General features: G+C 31.8%; 1 protein-coding gene across 3 annotated transcripts in view; it reads left to right on the plus strand.

The window, feature by feature from the left end:
- The window catches only part of EPS8 (EGFR pathway substrate 8, signaling adaptor), a 232,425-nt gene that overhangs the window by 131,033 nt on the left and 80,299 nt on the right, over positions 1–21,093 (plus strand). For all 3 annotated transcript variants that reach the window (XM_074268960.1, XM_074268958.1, XM_074268959.1), the window contains 2 exons: positions 4,405–4,492; positions 6,393–6,466. In XM_074268960.1, coding sequence (XP_074125061.1) covers positions 4,434–4,492; positions 6,393–6,466 — 133 coding nt within the window. In that variant the 5' untranslated portion in view covers positions 4,405–4,433. The remainder of the gene's footprint in view (positions 1–4,404; positions 4,493–6,392; positions 6,467–21,093) is intronic.

The following is a 21,093-nucleotide window of genomic DNA, read 5'->3' on the forward strand; positions in this document are numbered from 1 at the left end:
AAAAGGAAATGTTAATACACGAAAACACTAAATGGGATCATAGAGTCAAACAAAACTGAACAACAAAGGCAATTTTGTCTTTTCAAAAAAAATGAGAGGAGAATTTGGTCAGTAGAATGTTATTGATCTCAGTAAAGCATTTGCCAAAGTTTCTCTTGCCATCCCTATGGACAAGATAGCACTTGGGTTTTTGATACACCTAGACTGGAGCAAATTCAATGACTAAACCCCAAAGTGTAATTATTAGTCTAAATTGAATGTCAGTTTAGAAAGAGTAGAAATGCTTTTATTCTTGCATCTAGGCTGTTCCATATTTTTATCAGTTATTTGGGTGAAACCATAGAAGGCCTATCTGTCAAACTTGTTGATGTCAGTGATTAAATGTAACATATAATGGGTGATGTAATGACCTGTGTATTACCAGTTCGACACTGTTAATGCCATACAATCTCTCTTAGCTTTTTTCCTCACGGATATAAGGGGGTTCGATTCAGCCTTTAGGATTTCTTCCAGTTCTCAGTTTTTGATCGTAAAGCTGACAACCATAGACAGCTAACATGTGAAATGGAATAGTGAGTATCCAAAAAGATTTTCACAGGTCAAGTCAAATAAAGATAAGTTTAATAAGGTTTAAAATTCTACATTTGGGTTCAAAGAATTCAGGAAATCATAAGTATAGTTCAAAAGTTTGGGTTATGATAAGGCTCTTTTATTTTTATTTCATTTCTTCTTTTTATTATTTATTTTCATTTATTTATATTATTTATTATTATTATTTATTTTCAAAACATATGCATAGATAATTTTTAACATTTACCTTTGTAAAACTTTGTGTTCTAATTTTCCCCCTTCTTTTCCTCTCCCCCTTTCCCTATATGGCAAGTAATTCCATTTATGTTAAACATGTGCAATTCTGCTATACATAAGAAATGAGTTCTTTAGTGGATTATAGATTCATTGTGTCAATAGTGTAACATTATAACAAGAACAAAAAAGCAAATGATATTCCAGACAACATTTAAAATAACATGGTGTTTGGCTAGATGCCATTTGAATATTGTAATCAGTACTGTGTGCCAAATTTTGGAAATTATATAGCTAATACAAAGGGAGATTGATGGAAGAAAATAGGAAGGTTTAATATGGAGAAATTTATTCTGCTTAGCTTTATAAAGAAAATAAGGTGGAAGATGCAGAAAGGAAGATTTAAGCTTGATAAAGGCACAATGATAAAACACAGGTCCTGAGTTAGAAGACTTGAGTTCAAACATGGCCTCAAGTACAACCTGTATGACCTTGGGCAAGGCATTTAATCCTGTTTGCCTTATTTTCCCATCTGTAAAATTAACTGGAGAAAAAATGATATACCACTTAAAATATATTTGCCAAGAAAACCCCAAATGGAGTCATGGAGAGTTGGGCATAACCAAAACAAATGAATAATAAGAAAAAAAGAAATATTTCCTAAAAATTAGAGATATCCCTGAGTGGACTGGAGTATATTAAAAGGTATTGGGTTCTGTTACTGGTGGTTCTTAGCACAGACTGTATTGCCACTTTCATTTCTCTGATTCAGTGATACTTGTGAGATAGACTTGAATAATACATTATAATTATATGCTTTATACACTTTGAAGACTTAAGTAAACATGAGCTTTATCATCAGCATTATTAACATTATCATTTTATAAATTAAGAAATTGTGATATGCTCAGGGTTCCATGATTAATTAATGGCAGAGACAAATATAATAGCATTCTTCGGACTTTGGTCATTACTTTGTGTGATATCACTTTTCCTAGCAACCAGAAATAGTAGCACCAATGCTTAAATATGCCTCAAGAAAAAGGATGGAAGAAATAGGGCAATATCTAATTCATAAACATCCATCTAGAACATAGGCCAATTTCTAATTTAACTTGTTAAGTATTGTGTAATTTTGCATTTATATTTTAAGCTATGGAAAAGATCATTTGGAAGGATTAAATCATAAATATGACACCTTTTTTCACAAATCTTTGAAATTTGACCCCATATTATTTTTTATTCCTCTATTTTCTCTACTAGTTTTTCTCATGTGAGTTTGATTCCCTTTAACTCTTTGTTTTTGCTCTATTTCTTATTCTTTTGAGGTGATGAAGAGGAGTTCAGCTTAGATGCACTCAATTATTCAAAGACTTGGCTGGATATCCATCCAGTTCTTTTAACTTATCCTGATGTAATATATTGTTAAGTTCCCTCACCAATCTGAGGTATCTTTTTTTTTTCTGGAAGCATTGTAGCTTGTTAATGTCGTTTTTGAAATGTGGCACCCAGATCAGCTATTTTGTAATAATTAGGGTCCTGTGAGGAAAAGTAATGAATGGAATGCCTTGCATATATTTTTTAACCTAAAATTTCCTAATGTGATAGCATTATAACATGAAGAGAAGTGATTTTAAAAATCAGTATTAATTTAAAGCTAGAATGCAAATATAGTTATCCTTTCCACATCTTGACTTTTCCCATCATCCTTTAGATATATCATGAGACCAGGATTTGACGAAGAAAAAGTTTAGAATCACAGAAATGTATACAATACATAAATAGTATGGTACTATATTGATATATTTTATTTTTAATTCAGACTTCTTCTCTGGTATGAACATTTTACTTGGATCTTCCAGATCATAGGGGTGCCATGCCCCTAACATCTGCAAGGTGAAAGGGATAGTTGTACACTCCTACATCCAAATAAATTCTGGAGTTCAAGACGGAGATTAATTATAAGATTTCAGAAGTGAAAGGAGATCTCTGTGATTATCCAGCATAGATGAGAAAACTAACTTTGACAGTTACTATATGGTACATATATGATGACAAGTACTATATGATAAAGCAGGGACTCATAACAGCTCTTTTTACTCCAAGTCCAACCCTCCCATGATACTTCACTATTAGAAAATTTTTAGGGGATAGTTAGGATTCATACTTGGTCTCAAAGGATGGATAAATATTATAGTATGAAGAATCATGTAAAGTAAGGGAAACCCCCTGGGCAAAAATCCTGAACTAAATAGTCCAACATTACCAGACAACTAGGGTTATTGTGGTATGTGTTAGATGGAAGAAGACTATGTTATGCTCATTCAGACATAGGAGTTAAATGTGGCACTTGAGTTTATGTGGAACCATTGAAGATTTTTCAATCTATCAAAAACAAGAGGCTATGTCAGTGATTTAGGAGTGAGGTGATGAGGACCTGTGCTAGCTGATAGCAGTGTCAGAAGGCAGGGGATTTATGCTAAAGATTTTGTAAAGGTGAAATTGATAAATCTTGACAACAGATTGGATCTGAGAGGTGGAAAATAATGAGGAGTTCATAATGATTCCTAGGTTGTGAGCCTGAGAGATTTGGAAAAATATGGTTTTCTTCTACAGTAATTGAAAAGGTAGGAGAAGGGAAGGAAGGATTTAGAGGGAAAGACAACGAATTCTGTTTTTGATATATTGAGTTTTAAGATGTCTACTGACATTCAATTTGAGATATCTGAAAGTCAGTTGGAGGTGTAAGATTGGAGTTCATCTCCATTGGGAGAATTTGGGGCAAGGTGGGTGAGAATCACCAGTATAGACAGTGTAATTAAATTTTTGAGTAGAAGGAAAGTTAGTTTTACAGCAATTTGAAGGATAGGCAGATGTGGAAGAAGGAAGGTCAAGTGGGGAACCTTGGTGTAATCTAGATATGAAGCAATTACTGTGTGATAAATAATTGTGACAGTATTTTCATGAGGAGGATTTTTATTATTATAAGAACTAGTTCTCAGTTGATAAATGATCAAAGGATATTAACAAGCAGTTTTGAAGAGAAGAAATCCAATCTATTTAAAGTCATACTTTAAAAAAGAAAATTTTAAATCACTAATGTGTAAATTATGTGGCCAAAAGCAATATTTTGATTATAATTTACATCCATTAAATTAGCAAAATTGACAAGGAAAATGACAAATTTTGGAAAATCTGAAAATATCAAATTGACAAACTGTTACTAGGGGTATGAATTATTCCAGCCATTCTGAAAATCAATTTGGAACTATATGTACAAACACACACACACACACACACACACACACACACACACACACACATATATATATGTCCATATATATATATAATATGTATGTGTAGATTATTTTGATTTTTAAAATATTTGAGACCATATCCTGGACATTATATCCAGATAAAATATATGCATATGTACTTTGAGACTTGAGACTAGTTGAATAGATTTTGATATTTTAGGCAATTCTTTTTGAAATTTAGTATGATTATTCCAACTTTCTTTGAATTTGAAGATCTTTCTCTTTGTCTATATCTATCTATCTCTGTTAAATATGTTAAATCCATTTCTTTCTTTTTTTATAGAATATAATTGTGAAGCCGTGAAGGCCAGGATGAATGGACATATTTCCAGCCATTCCAGTGGCTTTGGAAGTTATCCTCCTCAAGTGAAGTAAGTTGAAAAGTTAAACTAATCTTTGGGAAAGTGGGTTTGTTATGTATATCATTTCATATTTGCAAATGTAAAGTTAATTTATATTCCTTATTAGGTATCTCAGCAATATACATTCCTGTTCATTTTTAGCACATATTATCTTTAAAACTTTATAGCGTCTAGTCAGTTAAGTGCAAATAAATCAATGAATAATAATTGATCGATAAGTATTTTGATTTTTTGTGAGGCAGTTGCAGCTAGTAAGTATGTGAAGCCGGATCTGAGGTCAGGTGCCCAGACTTCAAGGCTGGTGCTCTGTGTACTGCACCACCTAGTTGCCCCTAAATAAGTATTTATTCAAGCAACTCCTACTTTATGGTAGTCATTGGAGATACAAATATAGCTGTTGCTTGCAAGGCATTTATATTTCAACAGAATAGGCATTACATACATATATGAGTACATAGAGAATAAGTATAAAAACTAAATATAAACTAGTTTGAGAGGGAAGGCATTGCAATTATGAAAATAAGGAAAATCAGATCTTGAAAAAAGAGTGGGATTCTGTGGAGCAGTGATGAACTGAGAATCATTCTAGGTAGGGGGACTGCTAGTGCAAAGAAAGGGAGACAGGAAAGAAAATGCCAGGTATGAGGAATAGGAAGAAGGCTAATTTGACTAGATCACAGAATGTGGGAATGGGAGGTGTGTGTGTGTGTGTGTGTGTGTGTGTGTGTGTGTGTGTGTGTGTGTGCGTTTCAATTGGATAGTTCAGTGGGTAAAGTATTAAGCCTGGAGTCATAAAGACTCATCTTCCTGAATTCAAATCTGATTTTAAACATTTATTAGCAGTGTGACCCTGGCCAAGTCACTTAATTCTCCCTCAGTTTCTTCATCTACAAAATGAACAAGAGAAGAACTTGCAAACTACTGCAGTATCTTTGCTAAGAAAATCTCAAATGAGGTCATGAAGAATTGGATACACCTGAAATAATTGAACAATAAAAATAAAATATATGCATATATGTTATATATACTTATGTGTATATGCAGACACATATATGCTATATGTCTTTATATATCATGTCTTTTTATTCTGTATATAATTTATAAAGTATATTATCTTTCTATTTATAATCTGCATATATATTGCTTATATACATTTTACATAAATATTCTATGTATTCTAAATATATATTATATATATGTCTATATATACTTTTACATATGTATAATTGAGGGAAGGTGTTAGAATTAAAAGGTGTTACTTTTTAATAATATTGGTGTTAACATATATATATATATATGTACTTGGCTTTCAGTTAGAATGTAAACTCTTTGAGAACAAGTATTATTTTATTCTTTTTATTTGCACCCACAGCATTTAGTGGTATGCTTGGTAAGTAATAGGTACTTAATACATGATTAATATTTAAGTAGGGAGCTCACTGTTTCCCACTTTGGTCCATTGTTCTTCCAGATAACTTAACTCTTCAGAAAAATTTTCTTCCTATCAAGCTAAAATCTGATTGTCATATCTTCACTAATGCTCCATTTCTTGGAGACAAGAAATGTCTTCCATGTGATGATTCTTTTAACACTTGAAGATAGCAGTCACACTCTATAAATCTTTTCTCAAGGCTAAACATTCCAATTTCTTTCAACTGATCTTCCGAGGTCATAGATTAGAGTCCTCATATCATTTCTGGATATACAATTAGTACTTTTAGCGAAATAAATTAACCAGAAATTTCCATAGTAGTTTAGATAGAGTGTCGGCAGTATGGTAAAACTATATAGGATCTCTGTTCTGATACTATGTTTTCCTTAATGTATCCCAAGAGATCAGGTGCATTTTTTTTTGCCACTTTGACAGTCACTTGAAACATAATAATGTGATATCTTTATTTTATTACAGTGGTTATGGGTCACCCACATTTCCTCAGATGGACAGAGATCATAACTCCAAAACAAGTGCAAAGGCTCTATATGGTATGACTCATTTATTTGATATAGTACTTCTATTCTTGGATAATTTTTAAGAAAATAATTTTTAATTCTTATTTAAACATTTATTTTCTTCAATGTATTTTTAAACTCAATCTTATGCTATTTGATCTGAATTTTTAGTAGCACTATGTACTTTAAAAAACTATGTTAAATACTTTTCTTGAAGAAAATCAAGCAAGAGCTTCTTTGTTACAAGTATGCATTTTGAAGTATAGAGGATACTTCCTATGACACTACTCTTGGCTTTTACCTCTTTGAGACTGCCTTTTAGGCAGAGGTCCAACCAAGTTTATTGCAATTTGGCAGTTAACAAGGTTCTTTTGTCATGACTCCTGAGTATTTTTAATATGGATAGTTCTGGACAACAGCCACAGATGACAAGGTCCTTTCCTGTGGTATTTAGAAATATGCTTCCCACTTGGCATCAGATACTGTCAATGCTTCAGTTCTGCCAGGTCTTTTTGTTGTTGTTGCTTTTGAGAATTGAGGAATAACACACTGGTCCAAATACAGACTGTGCTTTGAAAGTATAAAACTCAAAAACTCTGCCTCTGAAAATATTTTGAAAAATTATACATAAAATTATAAATAACATTGTAGTTTGCACTTGAGTTTTTTTTTTTTTAAGTACAGCCTTGCATTCAGACAAATATGATGCAAACATTTTCAGAGCAATACTAGGTATCTCTGAAAAGTGTAAAAATGTGTGTCAAAGGGATTAAGATTTTTAGATCTCAAATTGCCTTTTTAATTTTATTGTCTTAGAATAAAACAAGTTTTAAAATTCGTAATATAATGTTTTTAGTAAGAATTAATTGTATTAAAACTTTTGACCTTTATTCCTACTTGTGTTATTACTGTATAGCCTTTATGATTCATTGTATATTTCAATAAACTGGACATAACAGCTCCCATCAACAAATTTTAATGTTTACTTGTCCTCCCAATTTAGCATTTGATATCTATACTTTTAAAAGATATATGTTGATGGATATGAAAGTTTTGATTTTATATTTTATCTCTCTATCTTCAAGCTAGGTGCCCCCAACAATGGAATAGAATGAGTAACTTCAAAAAAATATAGCCCCCAACTATTTTAATGAGATATTACCAAAATATAAACTGCTAAGCAAAATATAATCTGCCCTAGCCAGACTACCTTTAGAGACCCGTGTTTGGTTTGTGGCACCACACAGTATAAAAGAGGGTCTTAATAAAATAGAGAGTATCTAGAGCACAGAAACCAGGATGCTTGCTACATGGCATCCAAACCACATCATATAAGGATCAGTCAAAAAATTAGTACTTTTTCCTGAAGAAAAAGAGAATTAAGGTAGATATAGGGACATTAAAGTTTGTTTAGGAAGTAGAAGGGCTATTGTGTGAAAAAGAAAGATTAGATAAGTTGTTTGGGCCCAGAAAGTAGAGCCAGCAATAATGGGCTAAAATTGTAAAAAAGCAAATTTAGATTGGATGTCCTAAAATTAAAGGTCTCCAAAAGTGGAGCTGCTTGTGCTGAAAAGTTGTTAGTTCCCCCCCCCCCCCTTTAAGAAGAGTCTGAACATTCATTTATTGGATGTTGCATAAGGAATTCTCCTCATGTGGCCCTTGATTGACTAATTTTGTTTTAAGGAGAAAAGAAAATTCGAGTATTATTTCCTGGATAATTTTATTTAAAGATTGCTTTGTAGCTTTTGTCTATTTGGTAATAGAATAGGTTTTTAACCCAATAAAAATAGGAAAACTATTTTTCCTTTATGCCTTTAAAATTCTATGTCTCAATCATAGATTCCTGTGAGACTTAATTTTTGCATTTGAACTAAGGAAGCTGCGTTTTTTTAATTGAAAACACACCGATGTGTGTATTCAGTCACATAATAATCACGTCTATGTGGTATATCCATGGTTAATTTTTTATTCCATGCTGACCGCTCATATTACCCACAAAACTGTTTCCAATGCCACCATTATATGTATATAAATATGCATGCATATACATGGAATAAATATAAACTATTTTGACATTAGCTTAAGTAGAATATAACTCAAGAAATAAACATGCTTTAAAACAGCATATAATAGGACATTCTGACAAGAAGGCTCAATGATTATGAGTAAGCTCATTTGCTCATCTCCACATCATCTCTTCAAAACAGTAACAGATGTTCCATAGTTAGTAAAAAAAAATAAACAGGAGAGGGGAAATATACCAGAAAAACTAGCAAAGAAACTAAAGTTATGATTAAGGGAAAAAGAGGTCCTGATAACAATAAATAAATACAATGAGAGTAAAAATAATGAGTAAAAATTTTGAAAGTAAAGTATAAAATTCAAAAATAGCAATATTAACTATATATCCAGAATAGAGAATAAGCCTATCATAAAAATCTCTTGGTGGTTGAAAAACATAATATAAGATAGAAAGTTTGACATGTTGTATACAAATATGGAACTAAAGGTACTGAAGGGAAGGAAAAATAAAGAACCCAAGATTCATAAGTTTTGAATAGTTGGCAAAAACTGGATAAAAGGTATAGAATAGAATGACTTAAATGGGATACATAAATTTTGAAATGGTAGAGAAAAGAACACAATAAAGTTTTAAAATACCTAACCTAGAAAAAGACTTGCTTTCTTTAAACCAATTAAACCAAAGGACAGAATTTTAGCAGGACAATTTGACAAATTTTTTTATGTCCTGGGGGAAAATGCAAATGAACAAATCAATAACAAATTTGAATATTGATCCAGAAATTCATGTAAAAAATTAGAAATGGAGGGTCAAATGCATATTAATATATAACTCCAACAGAGAGGAACTATAAATTTTGCTCAACCAGAAAAAGTTTTCCAAATTCCAGAAGTTTTTAATCAAAGAAACTCTTACACAATGAAATTCAAATATTAAAAATATTTATTTGAATCATATAATATTAATAAATGAGGATAAGAAATTAAAGAAAACTGTCAGAATATGAAGTAATGGAAATCAAAGGAAATTGACTTGTTCCTCTCCATTGTCTACCCTGTAAAATTGAATAATTTTTCTTTATAAGTAAAGATGGCTCTAAAGTAATACCAAACTTTCATTCTTCCTGAGTGGACCTGTGAAGCTGGAGAGCTGGGCAATGCTTTTGACTTGCAAATTGTCTTCTTGTAAATTATTTACAAAGTTAACAGACAGGTGTTAAAAATATATATATATACATATATATGTGTATGTATATATATATATAAATAAAAAGATAAGAGGTTAAAATACTGAATGAGTCAAGGCAAGGATGATTTAATATTTATATGCTGCAAGAGGGAATTGTTGTTTAGTGATTTTTTTAGTCACTTTTGACTCTTTATGAACACTTTTTAGGTTTTTCTTGACAAAGATACCAGACTGATTTGCCATTGCATTTTTTAGCTCATTTTACAAACTGAATTAAGTGACTTGCCCAGCTAATAAGTGTCTGAGACCAGATTTGAATTCAGATATTTCTGATTCAAGGTCTAGCACTTTACTGACTGCCCCACCTAGTTTCCAGTGTTATTTTCTTTGAAAATCCCACTTTATAAGGAGGACTTTATTTGTATTTGTAAAAATCATTGAGAAAATGAAGGCAATGTAGTAGAGACAGAATCTCAAAAAGGAGAAAAAAATTGAAGCTGAACATTAGTAGGGGGAAAGGGCAGATAAGTGAATTGTTATTAAACTTAATAGGGCATCAGGTGAAAATCAAGCATATACAAAGATAGGATTGGGGAAGAAACAGTGATGTCAAACCAGCTGTCTTTATTAGGCTCAAGATATAAAAAAAATTATCAGTAAAAGTTGGCTGTTTTTCTAGATATTCATTAGCTACTTAATAATTTAGTATTAAAATATTTCTAGGAATCAAACTCATAGATCTATAGATTAAAAATTTCCTCTTTTTTGAAAATAGAGAATATTCATCCTCATTGAATTCTTTGGTATAGCATTTCCTACAAGCTTTCAAAAGACTTCTGACCATCACTCAGCTGTCACATCTGCTTTTTACTTTAATATCCTATATTGGAAGTATCAAATATGATATCTAGAGGCCACATGCAGCTCATATTGTTTTCAAGTGTGGCTGGAACCAGATTAAAAGTAATTGGAAAGTTTGTAACAATTATATATATATATATATGTATATATATACATATATATATATATTAAAACATAGATAATTTTAATGTGTGGTTGTCTAAGTCAGCATATGTCCACAGGAACCCTCATGTACAGTTTAGTTTCTATTTGAATTTGGCATCACTAACTTAGGGTATTGTTCATCTGGACCATCTGATTGACCAGTGCACCCTAAAGGCCCTCGGACTATCAATTCCCTCTTAGATATTTTGGTTCTATCCTTTCCAATGCAAAAATTATTCTCCTTGGCAGTGAAAACCAAGTAAAGTAGTAATTGAAAATATTTGACTCCTCTCACTATCACTGCTAGTCATTATCCTATCGAGAGCAAATTCTTTTGTTGATCTCCTTTTTCTGAATATAGCTTAATTAAAAAAAAAACCTTCTATGTTGTTCCTCTTCAATTTTGTTTGTTTTTCTATCTTCATAATTTCATTGTTAAATGCTTCTTAGTCTCTTGGACTGACTTCCCCAGTAGAATTATAATCTGCAATGGCCTTTCTCCAAACTCTTTGGAATGTGTTATCCTCAAATCTATGTACATGTCAAACTATTTCTGGTTTTCTTCTCTTTTTCTATGATAACCTTTAAGATCAAAAGTTCATCTAAGGTTCCCATCATTTCTATGTCAACAACTAATTCCTCCTTGTTAGTGGATGTCAGTTCCAAAACAATATTTCACCTTTTTGGCTCCTTTACTTTTTGAAGTATGAAAGTTTTGCAAAGGCAAGTAAAAACATTATTAGCTGCTGAAAGAACACCCGCAGATCTATGAAGAACTGAATATACCCATAATATGTCAGGAAGCCACAGATATTCTATAATATATTCAAGTGACAATATTATTTTGGTCTATTTCCATGGATCGTCATCTGTTTTTTGCTGTGTACTTTTCCTGGATTTCCTCATGTGTATATATTATTTCATCTATCTCGCTTCTTTCACATAAGATGCATCCTAGCAGGGTTATTTTTTTAGTCATGAGGCTCCTTCCATCAAATATTAACCATACTTAAGTACAAATTTCTCTTCTGTTAAATTATCTGGTTCATCTTGCTTTTAAAATATACTTTGCACATTTTTATAGATTTATGAGACCATGGGTTTGCTGGTTACTTTCTTAAATTTTGTGCTTCTCTACTGTGATTCCTTTTCTAATATATCTGCTGTTCTTGGAATATGGCATTGTGGATAGACATGTAGACAGTTTTCTCCTTCCCTCTTTTTCATTTTAAAGCACTTTGATTTGATTTGTAAGGTTCAAACAAATGCATTTTTGACAGCCCTCATTAGGCATATTCCCTTCTGGTTGGAAGCTTGCAATTCAAAATATTAAACAGTAGTCCTAAAATATAAATCTCATTTTCAGATTCTGTCTTATTAAATGGCTATTCCCTTTTCAAATATCTTTCCCTATTGAAATCCTTCACTTCCTTCAATGATTATGAAATTACATTTTCTGAGGTATTCATTTTCTTCCATTAGGCTTTTTATTCTTTTGCAGGACACTTTGTAGTTTCCTTCTGCCAGAGTTATCAGGTGCTCTCACACAACTCATGAGAAGTGAGTAGTCATACCTTCTTAAAAGTCTTGAGAGGTTTTCTGTTTTATATTAGGTATTTCCTAGTAAAGTAGCAGATGCTTCCATTATTGTTATGGGGGTAATGAAGAGATAACTCAGACCAACCACCAGTTAGTTCTCATTCTTGCTAGATGATCTCTCACCTTTGGATCAATATCAACATTCCTTGGGAGCATAGGCAGCTGTTCACCCTTGGGGAATGAAAATGATCTCTTCTCTAAGAGCCTCCTTCTTGTTTCTTGTTTAAAGTTATAATCATTTTCCTTCTCTTCTGGGTGAGGTTCCTTCACTTCTCATCTGTGAAGTCCATGTTAGCTCCCTGTTGACCTCACAATCAGCCAGAGTCAGAATCATCAAAAGTCCTTGGTCTTTAAGGGGAGAAGTAAAGGAGAGGGAGGAAACTCCACAAGGCTTGCCACGAACTTCCCTTTTCCTCTTTCTTCTCCAAAGTGACTCTGGCTTGTCTTACTCCACCCCCTAATCCCTCCTATGATTATCTGTATATACCAAAAGATTGAGGCAGCACAGAATAGTGAGAAAGGCCATTTTCCAAGCATATGCTAATAGAGTATTGTCCAATAGGTAATTAGCCTTACGTGCTTGGTTGTCCGATTCCAATGCACCTATTCAGAGTTTCAGCCCTTTACACTTATCCACTCATTATTCAGGATATTCTCTCTCTTTAAATTCTTTTCCCCTTTATTTTCATACTGCCTCTTCTCAAAGGCTTAGTGACTTTATTTTGTTTTTGCTTGGGTGCACATTAACACTTTATTGTCCCTAATAACTAGAGTGGGGTGGCGTTTTTCAATCAAAAAGTATTCATTAATGCCTACTGTATGTCAGATACTCTTATTCTTGAAATAGTGACATGGTGAGACTCAAGTGAAGAGAGAATGGATTCATCTTGGCTCTCAAAAAGGCCAGTACAAAGACATAGATGTGGGAGGTACAGGAGAGTTTTGTGTGAAAGGTGGGAGAGAATGTCAGTTTGCATCACAGATTTTAGGAAAGAGTAATATGCAATGAATTTAGAAACATAGATTGGGGGTAGATTGTAAAAGGTTTTAAATAATAACAGTGCTTTAAAGTTTGCAAAGCACTAATCTGCAAATTTACAACCAGATTCAAATTCAAAATAAATTCTTAGTAAAAGTGTGAATCCTATTTTTTCATATTACTTACACCTACACCTATCATACTTTTTTCTTTGTGAGCATAGCTATAGTAGAGTTGTAATTTAATTTATATCTATTGCATTTCCATAAATTTTTGCCTCCTTTTCTTACTATTTTTTGGTCATTAGAATAGAGCCTCTAAAGAAATAGACAATTTCAATAGATGTTATATTATTTCCTTTAAATTCCCAATGGTACTCTTTAGTCAAATAGCATCTGAGTCTCTGAAATGGGAAATTTTACAGTACAGCATATTTCATATTCTAGCCTAAGTGTAATTTATCTATTGGACATAACTTGGATCAATGTAGTAATCCCTCATTTATCTAGCATCATTGGGGAATTGAAAGAAGAAAACTTTTAAAATATTAGCCAACTCTAGTGCTTATTGAATGAAATGTGCTTTGTTATATGTTCCCGAGGGTATATAAAAAAAAGACAATCACAGTTCCTGCTTTTATAGAATTTATAATTTAATAGAGGAAGTGATACATACTCATATGACTAATATAAGGCAAAATGTGATACATCATAAGAAAGGTACAAAAGTATAAATGGCCAATATTCTGAAAATACTTGAATGTACCTTCCTATAATATAGTTCTAATAATAAATACTGTGATGGCAGCAGAGCTACTAAAGTGTATAGGAATGCTGGACCTCAAATTCAATGTCTCCAAGATGCTATATTTTTTTACTGTGTCTATTTATTATTATAGTCATTGTGACTCCTTCCTTCTATCAACTCCCTTTTGTGTGTGCTTTTAGTAGCACCACTTCTCATATTCCCTGCATTTAAATTGCTCTCTTGTTGGCAGAAAACCAAATAATCAATTTTGCATAAAATTGTATATGAAGCAAAAGTATTTATCTCTGAGTTTGTGATTGAGGAAATATCCTATTATTTAAGCATATGAACTTTGGGACATCAATTTTAATTAAAAGTTGTAATTTTTTTTTCTTTTTAGATTCTCAACTATGTCATAGCTGAAGTTGCTAGAGAAATGACTTTCTTGAAAATCACATTAATAGTATTTACAACATAATCATTTATAATTAGGAATTTTGAAGTCAGTGACTATATTCAGAAAATCCAAATTATAAGAAATTCTTAATAATCCTTTTTATTGTCAATTCTTAACCATTATGAATAATCTGCATTATTAGAGAAACTGAAAACATAGAAATGAGATCCATAGATTTCCCAACTATCATTTCAGCAATTGTACTATCCTCTTAATAAATATTTTTGTGGCCATTTTAATGTTAGGGAAATGAATTTAAATATGTCCCTAGAATGATAAGCATGCATGGGAAAAACATGTATAGTCAGGGATTGATTATAGCTGGGATCAACTGTGTAGGAGACCTATGATCCTGGTATTTTTAAAAAATAAATTTTGAAAGTGAAATAGATTAGAAAGGCAAAATCCAGAAACAACTGCACAGTGTAGCCAAATATTCACTTATCCCAAGAAAGTAAATATTAGGGAAAATAATCCCTATTTTGTAATTCTGCTGCAGAAAACACTCTTATATGGGAGAAGTTCTGCTGGGAAAAATGTAAAGTATTTTGGCAGAAAATGGGTTTGGACAAGCAACTTACAGTAAATATCACAATACAGTCAAAATGGACACTTATCTAAATGTAAATAGTCAACACGTTACTGAAAAATTAAAAGAGGATGGAAGAAAAGACTATTCACAACTATTAGTAAATTGAGAATTATTGATCAAAAAGAAATAGAAATAGTCATATAAACAAAATATAAATAATTTTGACTACATAAAATTTAAAAGATTTTGCATAAATTAAACACATGCAAGTAGGTAAAGAAAAACTGAATAGAAAAAAATTGCATACAATATTTCTAATAAAAGTCTAATATTAATTTTATATGTTTTTGGTGAGTTGTTTAAGTCATGTCTGACTGTGACCCCTTTTAGTGTGTTCTAGGTAAAGTTAACAAGATATTTTGCCATTTCCTTCTGTATTTTATAGAGAAGGAAATTGAGGCAAACAGGATTAAGAATCCCATAGCTCATAAGTGTCTGAGGCAAGATTCTAACTTATGAATATGAGTCTTACTGATTCTAAACCTAGTGCTCTATCTACTGTGCCTCATCCATTATATATATGGATTCAATAAATCTGCCATTTGAAAGTAGATATTACGCAAAGACTATGAATATAAATTTCTAAGGAAAATATGTATTGATAACCATATGGGGAAAATGTTCAAATAATAATAGATAATTGAATATTTAAATACTTTTGAGATTTTTTTAAACTTATATCCATAAGATTATCAAAGGTGATTAAGGATGAGAATAGCTAATACTGTAGAGGCTGCAGGAAGATAGCCACATTAAAACATTGTTGATTAAATTGTGAACTGGTCCATACATTTTGGAAAATAGTTTAGAATTATAATAGAAAAGTGATTAACATGTTCATGCCCTTTTCCTCTATATATAGTTTGATCCAATATGTAATATATAACTTAAAGAGTCAAAGACAGATGGAAAGGTCTCACATATACCAAAATATCCATAGCAATAGTTTTTGTAGTAGTAAAAAAGTAGAAACAAATTTGGTTACCATTGGTTAGGGAATATCTGAGCAAAATATGCAATATTCATGTATTGAAATACTATTATGACATATGATATAATGAACATATAGAATTCACCAAAACTTGGAAAATGCATATAAATTGATACCATGAATCAATAAAGGCAAGAGAGAATATAATAACATAAAGAAAAAGAACCCCTAAAAGGTACTCAATTCAGATGGACAATATGGTACCAGTGGATTTGTGAAGAAGATATATATATATATATATATATATGAAAAAAATATATATATGAAATCAAAATTAGCTAAAGTTAGGGATAGTTTACCCAAGTGATCAGGTTCACTTTTTCACCACAGCCAACTTCTGGATGATAATGACTTAATGGAGGGTAGTCATATGAAGATCTTTTTGATATTTGTTCTTTTTTTATTATTGATTATTTTTTTCTTTTACAACATTTACTCAATACATGCATCTCTATCCTACCCTCCTCCCTTTTATAACAAAAAATTAAGTAAATGAAAGTGATACTCTATTGGCACATCCACATAGAGTATCTCTCAACTTTGTACTGAGAGAAAAAAAAAAACAACAACAACATGCTTCATCAGTGTTCTGATATCAAGATTATTTACCATAATCTGACTTTTTATTTCTTTTGCTATTTCCTTTCTGAAACATGTTTCTTAATTCTGCTTTCTTCACTTTATATATGTTTTCCTTAGTTTCTCTGAATTCCTTAAGTATGTTGTTTCTACCACAAAAAGTGCTAGTAAGGGACTTTCTCCCCAATCCATTTTTGACCTTGTTTTATTTTATGCTTGAAAGTAAATGATGTTGTGTAGCGAGCTGTCGTCTCTAGAAGCTGCCGGATCACTCTCTGGGAAGAGATCTGCTGTGTCTTCTACTCAAATCTCTCCGACAGATTCTTCTTCCTGTAACGAACCGTTGTCTCCAGGCAGTTGCTGTTAACTCTTGTCCAGAGAAGTGACTTCCCTTCCTGCAGAGAGCCCCGTGAAGCCTGATGCAATGCAGAGTCTTCTTCTATCTCTGGGTGTCCTCTCTTTTATTCTCCCAGAGAATGGGCGTGGGATAATGCAAGGGCTTCTGGGAAGAACCACTTCAGCCAATGAGCTTGCTCCTTCTATCAAGTCAACCTGAGTTCTCACCTTGTAATTGTCCAACCTGAATTCTCACCTTGTCACTATCCAGACAACCTGAGTTCTCACCTAGTAATCCTAACAGGGATGAATATAGTTGATATAATGTCATCTCTTGGTTGAAGTATTTGGAGAAAAAATGAACATCAATCGATACTGTAAATTAGGTTAAAAAGGACTTAAATGCCTTTTTATGAACAGTGCTTGGAAGTATTTTCAAATTTGCATAATACAATCTTCTTATCCCACTTGTAAATTAGCTTATTTATATTCCAAAAGTATTTTACATATGCATTGGTAATTTCTCATAACTGACTACTTTCCTCCTCAGATTAATTTCATATTTTTTATTCTTAAATCCCTCTACATTTCTCATAGTTTGCATGGTCTCAGCTAATGTTAGATAAATATATCCATTATATGTTGACTATAGTCATGCTGTTCCATGTAAACTAAAATCAAAAAAGAGGCCATAATCTTACCTTATAGGCACCTATAAGATCTCCTAATTGTGTTCAAACAGTTTTACAGACATGTTATTTCACCCAGCGCTAACTTGACCAAGGAATCTGGAAATTTTGTACTATATTGATTCAGTTGTCTTTGAATAAGTCATTTAACCTTGTTACCTTCACTCTTAAAGTTTAGAAAAGGCTTATCAGCTGAAACAAGTGTTTTGTGAGTCAATGAAGTCTAACAAATACAGAGAAAGTAAAAGGGGTCTTCTAGGATTGGAGTTTTAATTGTGTCAAGAAGCTTTGTTGAAGCTTTACTATTGTTCGGATTCTTTTGGTGGAGATTCTCAGAACAGGTGCATCATTGATATTTATAACTTATACTAATGGTATATTCTCATAGTTCTTCTGAAAGAGAAATCCCCTTTTTAAATTTTTTTCATTTTTTTGCAAGAGCCTGTCAGGAATTCAGGCATTACCTCCTTAAATGTTGCTTTGTGTTTTAAGATTAAATTGCACTTGTTTCTAGAATCACAATAAATGGAAAAATAGATCCTATTTTTAAAGATTATTAATGTAACAGAGCAAATTTTCTGACTGTTTTTTATAAACTTTGGTATTGTATCCTGCCTTCCCAGATCTTCCTATTTTGTATGTGGATAAATCACAAAAATGATAATGACAATAACAACAACACAGATTTCAATGACGATAACAATAATTGGAATTTCTATAGCATTTTAAAATTTGCAAATTGCTTTGGATAGGTTTACTCATTTGAGAAAAATAAGTGAGGTAGGAATTATAGATATTACAGATGTGGAACTTGATGCATCCAGTGGTCAAATGATTTGTTAACATTCACATATGTTGTTATAGTATGTGTTGAAGGTAGCATTAAAACTCAAGACTTCTTGACTTAAATATAGCATTTTTAGATAGACTAAGAAAGTAAGCTTAGAAAAAGCCCACATTAAATGATTATCTGGAACATTAGATAATGATTATCAATGTTGTTATTTGATAATTTTCAAATAGTGAATCTTTCATTTTTTTCTGTGAAATATATATTTCACTGAATTATGAAACTTGTATTGAATGTTAGTATAGCTTGATCTTCATGTGGAGACATATAGAATTAAATAATTCAGAATTACTGTTGCAATATGATAGGAAATGTAAAAACAAAATGTACTCCTATACTTAACCTTCTGTTTATTGTATTTTGTAATCATATATGTGTAAGACATATTTAGAGCTGAACATCCTGAAGTTGCCACATCCTGACAATGTCCTGATTGAATATTGTTAAGAGTAACAAGAATGGGCTAATGCATCACCAGCATAGTTGTTCAGTTGATCCTGAGATAGTTGTGGTCAGAAGGTCATTTATCACAAGAGTTCCTGGATAATGAGACAATATTTCAAGCAAAGGATTATAACATTTCTCCTTCCTAATGAAATTTTAGTGAGTAAAGTCTCATAATGGAACCTAAATTAAAATCTGAGCTATCTTTTATTCAATATATAGGACCTAACTATATAATGTACAGTGACATTTGGAATGAAAATAATACATTTCAGAAGTTGAACAGGCATTTCTTTTTAATTACCTTGTTTCATCAGGGCAAGATGGATTATACTTCTTCAGATCATCATCCAAACAAAAAAAGAAAGGTAGCAAACACTGAACTTTGTGGTGTGTCTGATCTTACAAGCATTTGATATGCTGCAAAAGCAAAAATAGAATAAATAATTCTTTTCAAGTCAATCATTGAGTATATCTGTGCACAGAACCTCAGATTTGTGGAATTTAAATAAAAAACACTGTTTCATCCTAAATGTACCTTATAGTTTGCAAAGATAAGAAGGAATTCTTTTCTGTTTTTGAAAAAATAATTGCAAAGCCTATGTCAGTTGCTAGTAGTTATTTGGAGCTAAAGTTGGAGTCAAAAGATCTAATTCAAATCTTGCCCCCTACTACTTTCATAATTGTGGCCTTGGGCAAATTTAGCCTTTAATTGCCATAGGCCTTAGATTCTCTATAGAATGAGTGAGTTGACTCTGATGACCTCTGAGGTGCTTAATAATTCTAAATCTGTGATCCTTTCATATGCTCTTTTTTGGGGGGGCTGTTTTGGAGAGGTAGTTGGGGGCAAGTGATTTGCCCAAGGTCACACAACTGATAAGTGTTAAGTGTCTCAGGTTGGATTTGAACTCAGGTCCTCCTGACTCCAGGGTTGGTGCTCTATCCACTGCACTATATGCCTGCTCCTCATCTGCTCTTAATAATGAAAAACAAACAAACAAATTTATATTTATTTTTTTTCATTCTAAGCATTATTTTTTTATCATTTTATACTTGTTTACTTTCATTTTCAAGACAACTTTTTGATTTTTTTTTTACTATTTTTAAATTTCTTTTATTATTATTAATTATCATAGCTAGCATTTATATAGCACTTTCAAGATCTAAAAGATGCTTTGCAGATGTCTCATTTTAAAATTAAAAAAAATATAAAGGTCTCTTGTCTCTTCTCTCAGGTGCAATTAGATGGTGCCATAGTGCACAGAGCACAGGAGCCAAGAGTTAGGAAGACCTATTTCAAATGCAGCACCAGACACTTAGTAGGGTGGTCATGGGCAGGTCACTTAACCTTTTATTGCCCTAGTTTCCTCATCTGTAAAATGGGGTTGATAATTGTACCTACCTCACAGGGTTGTTGTGAGGATCAAAGAGATAAAATTTGTAAAGCACACATACAGTACTTGACACAAAATAGGCGCTATATAAATGTTAGCTGCCACCACCACCAACGTCATCATCATTATCAACTAAAAATAAAAAGTATATAATATTCTTCCTATATTCTTGTCTATAATCATATTGTACTTTATACTTGGAAAAATGTTTTGAAGATTTAGGAAGAATATTATAAATTTGTCAATTTAAACATGAGATATGTGAGATATTAAATATATTTACCAATTATGTCATTTGTTCTTAATATGTAAATGATACTAAATATTTCCATAGTACTTTTATATCTATTTAGTGACATTTTTGATTTTGCAGCATTATATGACAGAGAACGAGAGATGCCTATTTGCTTTTTAAGTAGCTTAGAATGATTATTCTCCACTTTTCTTGTTTTCTGAATTTTCTTAGCTGACCTTACTTACTTTTACTATCCTTGTGTGTAAATTGAATATTTAATGAGATGCAGCAATCTAATTAGATTTTAAACTTCTATAACATATGTTGGATTTTATGAAGCAATGTTTTGTAATGATAATTTTGTTTAATTCATGTAACATATATGACACATTTTCAGTTCTCTCTAGCTCACTAGCGATTTTAACATAAAGTTATAAGAAATGTCAAACCAGCCTGTATCCCTTTAAGAAATTTTGCTCTATTTAGCCTAAATTTTTTGGTACCCTTTCAAATATCATTAACCTGTTGAATTCTGAACTGTTGTAATAGTCT

Source organism: Sminthopsis crassicaudata, chromosome 5 (genome assembly GCF_048593235.1).
Source record: "Sminthopsis crassicaudata isolate SCR6 chromosome 5, ASM4859323v1, whole genome shotgun sequence".
In the NCBI taxonomy this organism is placed as follows: Eukaryota; Metazoa; Chordata; class Mammalia; order Dasyuromorphia; family Dasyuridae; genus Sminthopsis; species Sminthopsis crassicaudata.